Source organism: Cryptomeria japonica, chromosome 10, assembly GCF_030272615.1.
Source record: "Cryptomeria japonica chromosome 10, Sugi_1.0, whole genome shotgun sequence".
Taxonomy (NCBI): Eukaryota; Viridiplantae; Streptophyta; class Pinopsida; order Cupressales; family Cupressaceae; genus Cryptomeria; species Cryptomeria japonica.
The window spans coordinates 316047494-316060495 of NC_081414.1; the positions used below are offsets into that span (position 1 = coordinate 316047494).

Sequence of the window (13002 nt, forward strand, 5' to 3'; positions counted from 1 at the left end):
CCACACATCTCCCAAAAACACTTTATTCCTTATTTCTTCTGAAGCAAACACCACTCTGAAGAAGTTCTTGGGCAGAAATTTAACAATGCACTTTGTATTCTATATCCTCTCAATCCAAGATTTGATTGCCATCCTAGTTCTTCTCTTACCAATAATCTTGCATATAACAGTTTGACTTTGCATCAACTCTCTATCGACCTCAACTTCATTCGAAACATCAATAAAAGGAAATGTGAGATTTTCATTGTCATCCTCACAACCATTGTCTTCATTTTTTGTTGAAACCCCTTTATTCCTGCCATTGCTCTGCAACTTCTTCGCCATTTCCTTCACGTAAAATAGATGCTTATTTTTAAAATATAAAGACATCATATTTTAAAAATATCTATTAATAAATTAATAAAAAATGAGTAGGTTTATATACATTTTCAAAGTTAAAAACAAACAAAGCCAAAATAAATATATTATAAAAAATAAATTTTTAAATATTAATAATATAAACAAAATAAATAAAGTCAAATAATTCTATTTAAAATTATATAATTTGAAAGCCACAACATTAAAAAAAATAAAAGTCAAATCAGCGATGCCCATGGATCTTTTAGGAAACCAAAATAATGGAGAGATTTGGCTTGTTTATTTAGATATATCCTCCGCCTTATTAGGAGAAGACGACTTTGAAAGGGTAAATTAATATTAATTATTAATTAATTAATGATGTTAGGCAATAGCGGCATATGTTGACAAGGTAATATTGTTGGATTATATTTTGCATCCAATCAATTAGAGAGTAGATAATTAATTAATAATTAATATAAAAGAATCTAAAGGGACACATGCATTTATCAATAATCCAAACTAGAATTTAAAACTATTCACAAGATTATGGATGATAATAGAAAATCAAAATTGAAGTTGTTTTGGTCGAGAATTGTGTGCTTTTAGTTATTTTTTTCAATCATATTTTATTATTACAAATATTATATTTAGTTATTCAATTTAAAAAAGTTGTGTAGATCGATATAAATATAATAATAATAATTTATTAAAATAAATGTAATTATTTTAATAAAATTTAATTTAGATAAGAAAACTTTAGTATGAGAGATGGACCCATATTGAAAAGGTGAAAGACAATGATGTGAGACATTGAACATAATAAGAATTATTATTTTAAAATAATAATAATTTATTAAAATAGATAGTAATTATTTATTAAAATAAATATAATTATTTTAATTAAATTAAATTTAGTTATGAAAACATCATTTCTTTGGCAAATCATTTTCAACTTTTTTTCTTGTTCATAGGTCTTTTTAAAAGGGTGGTTTGTCTATGTACAGACACCTTATTCATTGCATACACAAATTCATAGCACTTTTATTTAAAAACAAGAAACACGATATTAATTTGGCATCCTGGTACTATAGATAGTGGACCATGAATTGGACCTCACAACTTATGAATCTGACATCTATTTAATATTTTGTACATATTATTACATGTTTTAAAATGTGCTTTTTTTTGGAAAAAAATTGAATTCTCTTCTTACACTAATCAATAAAATGAAAAAAAAAAAGAAAAAATAAGAACAAATTATTTAAAATAAAAATTAAATTTATACTATAATTTTTTTTTCAAAATTTTGAATTATTCATACTGATTGACTAAATTAATTGAATAATTAGATTTATTAGAACTAAAACTGGTGCAGTCATACAAACACATCTACTCATTATCATATTTGAAACAAGCTAATGAAATCTTAAGAGAAAAAATAAAGGTATCTGTACACTATTCTCGTTGCAATGAAATTAAGTACAAGTCGACACATTCTTTCTGTCCATATGCTTTAATAGCCTGTCAAAGACGGCATTCCCTAAAAATCCATTTTCTTGTCAGTGCGAAAAGAAAACTATCTAAATATGGAGCATAACAAAAAAGATGATGACTACCACGTCATTTAAATTGTCCGACGCATCAACCGACAGGAGGTGCTGACATGGTCCATGTGGAACGTTTGCTCCATAAATACAACAAATAATTCGGGAAATATCTCACGTTTGCACTGCTTAGAGGTGGACTATGGATCGTGTTAGAGGCCATGCACTGCTGCTTCCTTTTCCTGCACAGGGCCACATTAATCCCCTTATGCAATTAGCCAACATTCTCGTTGCCAACCATATTGTGGTAACGTTTGTTAACACAGATTTTATAGAGAAGCTGTTGAATCCTACGTCTACTCAGTACATGAAGTTCGTGAGCTTCCCAGACGGTCTTCCGCCTGATCATGTCCGCACTTTGAAGTTGCCCGAATTTTGCGAGTCCCTGCAAAAGCATGCCCCATTTCACGTCCACAATATTGTTGAAAAGATTATGCAATCGGTCTGCCTGCCTCCGCTGACAATAATCGTTGCAGACGGGGTATTCTCTTTTACTCAGCAGATCGCCGACAACTTTGGCGTACCCAGAGTTGCCTTTTGGACAACTAGTGCCTGCGGTTTCTCTGCCTATTATTATATGCCCCTCCTCATTGAACAAGGCTATATCCCGCTAAAAGGTAGTGAAAAGTGAAAACTCCCTGTTTCTCTTCTAGTGATTTATGTATAAGAACTTGTTTATGCATCTTTTCTTCTACCCATTTAATCAGTCTTGTTGATTGGGTTACAGATGATAGTGGTAGCTGCAAGAACGACGTCATCACTTGTATTCCTGAAATGGAAGCTCTGCGTGTGAAAGATCTGCCCAGCTTTCTCACAGTAACCGATGCTGAGGATTATATGTTTCAGTACCTGCTGAGGGAGGCGCAAAACACTCACCAGGCTTCCTTAGTTTTGCTCAACACTTTTCAAGAGTTAGAAGAACCCGTGTTGAACGATCTGAATGCTAAATTCAATAACAAAGTGCTCTCCATCGGTCCACTTTTGCTCAGCTCTGAAGGCTATGGCGATGGGATCGCAGGCACAGAACGCAGCATATGGAAAGAAGAAAAGTCGTGTCTGGAGTGGCTGGACAAGCAAAAAGAATCATCAGTAATATATGTGTGCTTCGGAAGCATCACTGTGTTATCAGATGAAGAGATTGTGGAGTTCGCATGGGGATTGGAGGCAAGTAATCAGCCATTCTTGTGGGCTATCCGTCCTGATCTTCTCCAAGGCAAGTCTGCCGTTCTGCCTGGTAAGTTTATGGAGAGAACCAAGGAGCGAGGCTTTTTCGTTAGCTGGGCACCACAAATTAGGGTTCTATGTCATCTCTCTGTGGGAGGGTTTCTTACGCACAGTGGATGGAACTCAACACTTGAAAGCATAAGCTCGGGCGTGCCCATGATATGCTGGCCTTTCTTTGCAGAGCAGCCGACAAACAGGAGATTTGTAGATGATGTTTGGAAGGTGGGTTATGAGATGAGGGAAAATGTTGTAAGAGAAGAGGTGGAAGCGTTGGTGAGGAAGTTGATGAATTTGGGAGATGAGCAGAGCAGAGAGATGAGAGTTAGACTGAAGCAGTTCAAAGACAAGGCAATTACTTCAGTCAAAGAGGGCGGAGCTTCCTACAAGAATATGCAGGAATTTTTAAGGCAGATGCAGATCAAGATAGGCAATTGAATTTTTATGGATTCTGTATTGTCTTGTGGGTCACTGGTTGTTTTTCTTTATAATGTTTTGTTTAAAGTCTACATGATAGAGGGGGAGTCGGAGTATTCAGAAACTTCCATTCTTTCTGAAATTAAAAGCAGTAATATGATGGTTTTGTTTTACCTACATTGATATTTAGCTTGGTGCAGACTTAAAACAAAGAATCTATATTGATACCTATTATAGTATAAACAGAATTCGCTAGCGATGCTTATGCTCAACTATAAAAAATTCGTAGACACAATGACTTACACGCAAGAATCTTTATATAAAAAGAATTTAACCCATCGTGACTCGTTACATTTATGGAGGCAATAGAAAGTTGTTGTTATATGCAGTCTAATCAAATTCGGAGGTTAAATTTTCTCTACTTCTATGGGCGCGGTTTTCCCCTAATTTTTGACGGGGGTTTGGGGGCAGCGCCCCTTGATGTCAATTTATAAAGGCACCAGGTGTTATTTTTCTATTGGCTGGCAATGTTGTAACCCTAATTTTGTATCCGACGTAAGTCTTGATAAAAGGCTAAGGTTTAGGGTTTTCGGTTGTTAATATAAATTATTGACCATGAAATTTAAGAGATTTTATCTTGGTAAAAACATTTTTGTGGGCTAGTTATTTGTTACCACAATTGTTGATGGCGTGTCCTTCCCATTGAGTGTAGTTATTATCCACAACATGGAAGTAACCTTCTTTACAAATGTTATTATCCATTATTCACACTTTGCTCTTAGTTTTAAGTCCGAGCTTAGAATGAGAGGGCACAAAAGAAGATTTAGAGAATAATGTAGACAAGACCGTTTCATTTAAATTTCAAACCTTGGCATGCACTATACGAGGCCTTCTTTAAAATGGTTGAAGGCTATTATTGCCTACATAATCACCTAGCTATTGTTGTGGCTGAGCAAAATCACCTATTGATATTATGAAACCATAAAGCATCTTAAGAGATAAAAGGAACAAAATAATATAAGAAATGATACAATGTATTTGGATTTTAAACTGTAAAAAAGATTCCACCACAATATTCGCTACAATGAAGATGGGCAAGACATTAAACATGGATGTTCTTATATGAGTTTGCCATCCTTTCTACTTTAATTTTCTAGAAGATCTTGGTGTGTTACTCAAGCTAGGATTCCAAATTGGTATGGCAACAAGACAAAGAAAAAAAAATCCATGTTTCTAAAAACTATCAAAATTATTTTACATCATTCCAAAGAAAAAACAATTGCAAAGTAGTGCAAAAGTTACATTCATATCCTCAAAAAATAAAGCATTGTAGCCAAAATATGGATTTTCATTCCAAAGTATGAAAATTATATACAAATGAATCAAAAATATTTTGTTTTAGGGAAAGAGAAGAAGATCTCAAAAAATGTAACTTCCAAATCAGGTAAATAATGATTAAATCCATCTAGGCTACTTGTTGTAAAATCAATGAAAAAAATAGCTCATATAGAAGAGGTAGATTCATTATCATTATATCTATGAGGCAATTGAACCAAAATCCATGAAAACAATAGTTGATAAAGAAGAGGTAGATGAGCACAACAACCTAGGTAGTAATTTAAGATTAGAATACCAAGAAGATCAATGACAAACATTAAACCCATGAAAACAATGATATCTTTCTATGATTTGGTGGGATAGCTAAAGGAAAATTGGTGAGAGCAAGGCTATGAAGATCATCATAAACCCAAATAAGTAGGTTAAAGGAATTATTGTTGAACTTGTAAATTTCTAACTGACAACATAGAAAAGAGCTCTCCTCTACTAAAGAATCTTCCACTCATTCATTAACTGGACAAGAAAGAAATCATCTGGATAAGAGACATACAAATTATTGTATAGCATAAAAACATTACCCTTAAATTCTTGAAAAATACTTCAAATATAGTGTGTGAGATGAAAATGGAATCAAGTAGGCTAAGAGCTAATCCCACTCTCATGCACACATTAGAATGCAAAGGAGCCTAAGGAGATGATTCACTTTGACTACTTCTCACAAGAGATAGAGAGTTGAGGAATATCTTTAGGGTTTCTATTCCTTTGTTGCTATGAAGAGGAGATGTGCAAGATGCAATGCAATGATCAATTATGCTAGGAGATGAGCAAGGATGCAATCATAAACTAAAAATATTAAAATTTGCAGACCTAAAACTAAGAGAGTGAGTACAGAGAAGGAAAAGGAACTCAGAGGTGCACTTGGCACTAAAACTAGAGGCTGACTAAGCAGGACTAGGATCCTGAGACTCTGAAATGTTGAACTACCAAAAAAAGATGCAAAACCCAGAGGACCAAGGCACCATGCCTTGGTCTCAGAAATCTGGGATCTTCTTCTGAGACTAAGTCTGCACCTGTGTGTTATGTCAGTCCCGAAGATCATGCATCCGTCGAATCTCTATACTTCTAGCTACAACTTGAAAAATGGTGTCTAGGTGGCTATATAGGGTTTTCCCTTAGTCAAACCCCTTGTTTTGGTGATTTCCACCTTCACAAATAGCCAATAACTTACTAAAAATATGTGTGCAAGAATCTTGTGTGTGTGCAAGATCCTAAAATGAACAAGAAAGTAAATCTAGAGTTCTACCCTACGCTTGAGAGTAAACCCTAAATGAATGTAAATGTAAATGTAGATGCTTCAAATCACAAAGGAAATAATGGATCTAAAGCATGAATGTAAATCTAAAAATGAGTGTTATGAAGCTCATACAAAGACATGAAAATAACATGAAACCATACCAAACCCTAAGGGAGAGGTACAAGCCAATCAATAGTCAGTGATCTCCTATTATTATTTAATATCTTAAAAGCTCCAATTGATGATGAAAATGGTTGATGTAGACTTGATAGATGCTTGATTAGTTTATTGAAGACTTCACATAAACCTGCACTTTCACTTCATAAGTGGCTCCTTCATGTAAGGAATTTAAGTAGCAAAACAACTTCCTACACTAACCTTGAGAGGAGAAAATGCGACGAAAATTTACTGGCATGCTCATCTAACCAACCAAAAGTTTTGAGGAGAATTTCGCACCATTTCATGCTGAAACAAAAGCTTACTATAAATAGTAACCCCATGTAAATGCAAGGTTGAGACACCATGTTCCCAATATTATCCCACTTGTCGAACACCTTACAAGAGCAAAGGGAGTATCAATAGAATAATTTAATTGCTAGGCACCATGAGGCCCATAGACTCCGAAGACCATCTGAACTTCTCTGTGCTCACAACCTTAGTTAAAGAATCTGCAACATTCATCAAAGTCTCTACCTTAACTAGTTTCACCATTCCATCTTCGAACATATCTCTGACAAAATGATCCTGAACATCATTGTGTTTGGTTCGGGCATGAAATGTTGGGTTCTTAGCTAGGCAAATCACATTCTGACTGTCACAATAAGTTGCCACTGCATCTTATTTTATTCCAATATCTGAACACGGTCTTTTAAGCCAAATGGATTCTTTACAAGCATGAGTAGCTTCCATATACTCTACTTCTGTAGTGGAAAAAGAAACCACAGCTTGTCGCTTACTCATCCAACTAATTGCACCACCAAATAAAGTGAACACATAAGAACTGGTGGATCCTCTACTATCAATATCACCTGCCCAGTTTGAATCCACATAACCATGAATATCAAGGGAAATCAAATCTCCAACCAAATTACCATGATAACACAAAGAATACTCTAAGGTACCCTTCAAATATCTGAAGATTCTTTGAACTGCATCCCAATGAACTCTACTAGGATTAGACATATATCTAGAAAGAACTCCCACTACTTGGGCAGTGTCTGGTCTAGTACAAACCATAACATACATCAAATTTCCAACTGCTCTGGTAAGGCACTCCGCTCATGTCTTCCATCTCTAATGGAGATGTAGGGCAATTTGAAATAGACAATTTTGTTCCAACTGCGAAGGGAACACATAATGGTCAACAATCCTACATGTTGAACCTCTATAATACTGAATTCATATACTTACTCTGGCCTAGCCATATCTTTCTGTTCACTCTATCTCTTTTAAATTTCATCCCAAGAATGTGTTTCGCTACACCAAGATCTTTCATTTCAAATTTAGTAGCAAGATGAGACTTTAGTTCTGAAATCATACCTTTCCCTTTACCAAAGAATAACATATAATCAACATATAATGCAATGTATAGGAAATTATCACCATCAAATTTATAAAAAACCACAGTGATTTGATTTAGAATTTTCAAATCTCAAACTCAACACATATGTATCAAATTTCTGGTACCACATCCTAGGACTCTATTTGAGGCCATACAAAGATTTCATCAATTTACAGACCAAATTACTTTTAACTTTTACCACATAGTGCTCTGGTTGTGTCATATAGACATCCTCCTCCAAATCACCATGAAGGAAAGTAGTTTTCACATCCATTTTCTCAACCTCTAAATAATAAGCAGCAACAATAGAAAGAAAAAATCTAATGGATGTCATTTTTGCAACAAGAGAAAATATCTCACCATAATCAACACCCTCAACCTGAGAGTAGCCTTTTGCAACCAACCTTTCTTTATACTTCTCAATGCTTCCATCTGAACCAATCTTTTTTTTGAACACCCATTTGCAACCAACAAGCTTTCGTCCTTCAAGCAATGGTACAAGATCCTATGTATCATTCTTTTTCACAACTACCATTTCGTCTTCCATAGCAATCTTCCAAGATCCTGTATCATTCATACCTAATGCCTATTCTTTAGATCTATGCTCATCTACATTAGTATTCAAAGAAAAAATACATCTCCAATCATCAGGTGAATACCTTACAGGTGGTTGTCTATGTCTTATAGACCTTTGAACAAGCTAAGTCAGAGGTTCTTCCTCCTCTTTTGAAGATTCAAAGCTAGATGAGCTCTCCTCAACTTCTTGCCTATCAAGTGGTCTCGATTCAACTATTTTAGGCATAGAATGGAATTGAGTCACATCTTATTTAGTCTATTTTGGTTGTAATGTAACAGAAGGAGACTTAATTTCTCTAAAAATAATACTTCTACTATGAATTACCTTTTGTATAGTAGGATCCCAAAGCTTGGATCCTTTCACATCATAACTATAAGAAATGAAGATACATTTCACAGCTTTGTTCTCCACCTTTGTATGCTTCTCCTTTGGCACATGTTCATATGCCTCGCAACTAAAAACTCTAAGTTCTCAATGAAGGATTGTGACCTGACCATGCTTCTATAGGCATTTTATCAACAAGAGTTGATGTAGGAGACCTGTTAATTAGGTAGAAAGTAGTGGTAACAACTTCAGACCAAAAATTTTATTCTAAACCAACACCACTTAAAACATAGTCCTAGCCTTCTCCATCAGTGTCCTGTTCATTCTTTCTGCAACTACATTCTGCTATGGAGAATAGAAAGTTGTCTTCTATTTGTTAATGCCACAGTCTTAACATAATCTATCAAAATCATTAGAGAAAAAATTACCACCATTATCAATCCTCAAACAATTAATTTTCTTTCCAGTCTGCAACTCAACCATTGCTTTAAATTCTTTAAAATGACTGAAAAACTTTAGATTTACTCTTTAGAAAGTATACCTATGTCCTTCTACTAAAATCATCAATAAATGAAACATAATATGTGGATTTTCCAATGGAAGGAACATCTATAGGACCAAACACATCAAAATAAATAAGATCCAAAACAACACAAGATTTATGAGAACATGAGTAAAATTGAACACGATTTTGTTTTCCATAAATGCAATGCTAACAGAAATCAAAGTCAAGATTACAATCATTCAAACCTTCAACAAGGTTTTTATTTTTCAAGGTCCTTAGAACCTTTTCTCCAATGTGGCCAAGTCTCTAGTGCCATAACATAGTCTTCTATGTAGGTAACTTTTCTTTAGAAGAAAGAGTACCCTTAGGTACCCAAAATCCATGTCCATCTGCTGAAAGTGAAACTCTCAAATCTTTCGATCAAGTATCCACAAATTTACTTTCTACAGAAGTACTATTACACTTAGCAGTGTATGCCTTTAGCTTATACAAAGTGTCAGACCTAAAACCTCTAGCAATCACCATGGCACCCTTAATCATCTTACATCCTGCATCAGAAAAGACTATCTGCACACCTGCATCTATCACATGGGGGCTTCACTTAATGAACCTGAGTTATAGCACGTGCATTCATGGCATACTAAAGAATCCCCCTATTTTCAAAAAATATTGCCCTAAATTTTTTTTTATCACCCCCTCCCAATACATAGGTTGAATTAAAAGCCCCCTATTTTCACCAATTATTGCTTTTTTCATAGCCCGAATTAAAAACTCCCCTATTTTCACCGATAGGTAATATATTGTACCCTTATTTTTGGGATATTAAACCTCCCAATATGAATGCATGTGATATAATATTGACTAGCTAGTGAATCCCCCATGATCTATCAGTTTGCTCACAGATAATAAATTTCATTTTAAGCCAGGGATATGAAACACACTGCTTATCCTTTTTATTCTACCATCAGGAAATCTGATCCTAACTTTACCTTGTCCAATAGTGTCTAAATGTGAATCAGCACCCAAACACACCTTATCTCCATTAAATTCCTATATTCAGAAAACCAATCTCTATTGGAAGTCATATGAAAAGATGCACCTGAGTCAATTAGCCATGCATCATTACCTGCATGAGTAGCCAAAGCTACAATTAATGCATCACCATATTCCTTCTCGGACTCAGAATCATAATCGAACTTCTTCTTTCTCTTCTTCTTTTATTCTTTGTAGTCCTTACGGATGTGTCCCGGTTTACTGCAGTTCTAATAGATGACTTTGGACTTTCCAGGAGATTTTGATCTCCCTTTGGATTTGGACTTATTGCGCTCTCATTCTTCTTGCCTTTTTCCTTAGGTCTTCCCCAAACAGTTAGGGCTTACTTCAAGCTAATGTATACCTTCCTCCGCATCTCTTCACCAAGTAGGGTACCCACCACATCTTCAAACTTTGAAATAACATAAGTACTACTGATATCCATAAAAAAGGAATCCCACAAATCAGGCAAACAACAAAGCAAGATCTGGCATTTCTCCTCTTCATTCATCTAAATACCAATGGATACCAATTGAGCCACCAACATATTAAATGCCTTCAAGTGGTTTGCACTTTGTCCACCCTCTTTGATTTTCAAGGAACGCAATTTCTTTGTCAGGAAAATCTGATTTAATAAATATTTCATTTGATAAATTTCACCAATCTTAGTTCATAACTTCTTTGTAGTATTATCTTCATGGACATTGATTAAAACAGTTTGTCAAGCACAATATGATTAGACCCTTGTCTTTTCGATCCATAACATCATACTAAGCAACCGTAGTAGGATCTAAGGGTCTTGAGACATTGGCATCAACAATAACCCACTGATGTTGATCTATTAGCACATCTTCCATCCTTAGTGTTGGAGCTCAAAATTGTAGGTTGTTGAACCCTAAAAGTATGCCAACCTTTATGATCAAGATCAACAATCAATTCTGGCCAACTGATGGAATAAAAAATTTGGTTTTACTTCCCTTCATTTTAGGTTCAGCAGGACCTAGGTAGGTGTACTTTTTTACCAAGTATCTTTACCTTATGATAGCAGATTATGGTTAGAAAAATTGTCCTAAGGTCAATCTCAAATTGGCACAAAAATTTGATATGAAATGAAAGTTTACTCCTACTTTCTAATTCTATGCAACTGAAAATAAAATATAATTAATTAATTTTATTGAGATTATATGTGTATAATTATGACCAGTGCCTTCTACACCTATTGGGTTCAAAGTCTCGTGAATTTCTTTACCTATATTCTCCATGTTAGACAGTTTTAAAAGGACCATCCACCATTAATCTTCTCACACATAGTGATTAAATTTCATTATGACAATTACCATGCAGGCTACTTTAATCTTTCCTAGAAAGAGGCTAACATAGTAATCAATCCAAGAATAATAATTTCTCTTGATCATTCCACACAACAATGTAGTAGACTAAAAATAACAAAATAACCACTGCATGCAACAAGAATTTTAGCAACCTTTGATTTCTTGGAATCAAAATAACAAGCTTGAATTGAAAAGTATTCACAATGATCTTTTACTCCTGATAGTAAAAATAGGTTGATGGTATTACTCCTATTATCTTATCTGCCTTATATTACAAAAAAGATGATATATATGTCCACCCTTCTCATTCAGTCTTGATTTCCCTTTTATAAGAACAAGGAATCTTTTTAGACCGTTACATATAAAATATCGTAATGATTAATTTGCTCACTTTAAATTTCCATAAGCCTATAATTGCATTTTACCTAGTTATCATCTTCAGTGAGAACATTTTCTTGAGTGAGTCATTAATACTTTTCACCTTTTCACTCTCTCACAATCTGCATCTGTTACCTCGGTTAAATATCTCCAACCAAAGAAACAATATATAACCTTTTTCATCATTATTATTTGGATTAAAATATTTCTCTTGAAGTGAAAACCCATTCCTTCCTATTCTTTTCCCTCCATTTTCACAAAATATTTCACTTTTTTCATGAAGCTTTTTACTCTAATATCTTTGGTGAAAATATTCTTCTATTTCCATGGTATTTTGGTCTTCAAGAAAATTATTTATGAACTATATTATATTTTTTATTATCTACTTTGTAAAGTATTTTCACCTACAAAAATCTTTAAATAACCCTTTACTGGAACAAATCACCACACATTTTTCCTTCATTTCTAATGAAATCCTCTACTTGCCTTTGATAACTTTAAAACATCAATGCAACCCCATAACAAAATTTCTCACTGATGATCAATCCTTTGAAATAGAATTTAAATATCCCTCATCATGCTGGGGCGGCTTATACCATTTATATCCATATTTCATATCATTCAAATGTTTCTAAAGCTTCTTCAATGAATTAATTCTCCTGCATAATACTTTAGGGTTTCCATGTGCCGTCTGTAAAAATATTAAAATAAATCCAATATCTGCCTGTGTAATAGTCATTGCATCTTATAAGATGACACCTTTTAAGGCACTGTAAAAATAGTTCACAGGCCTTATCTATTTTCATATTTCATATATATACAATTCATATGATATATTTATCACATGACTTCGCATGTTTTCCTATAGTTATGGGATTTCTTCAAGGTACTCCAGAAAACAATTCAATTATGTTGAGAAATGTGCCTACCATTACATTTTGATGGATGTCTATAGTCTAGTTTATGAATTCTTATAAACGTATCTATTCTGGTTTCAAAATGGACCTTTCGTATAGCGTGTTAGCGACAAGTTAGTCAATCACAACCGTTAATTATAAAATTGACGATGCAAAACATGCGA

General features: G+C 34.1%; 1 protein-coding gene across 1 annotated transcript; it reads left to right on the forward strand.

Moving 5' to 3' along the window:
* Window positions 1-2077: 2077 nt before the first annotated feature.
* On the forward strand, window positions 2078-3758 carry LOC131036708 (linamarin synthase 1). The gene is made up of 2 exons (XM_057968669.2): window positions 2078-2560; window positions 2671-3758. The coding sequence occupies exons 1-2, from the start codon at window positions 2086-2088 to the stop codon at window positions 3600-3602; spliced, it is 1407 nt and encodes a 468-aa protein (XP_057824652.1). The 5' UTR covers window positions 2078-2085; the 3' UTR covers window positions 3603-3758.
* The last annotated feature ends 9244 nt before the right edge of the window (window positions 3759-13002 follow it).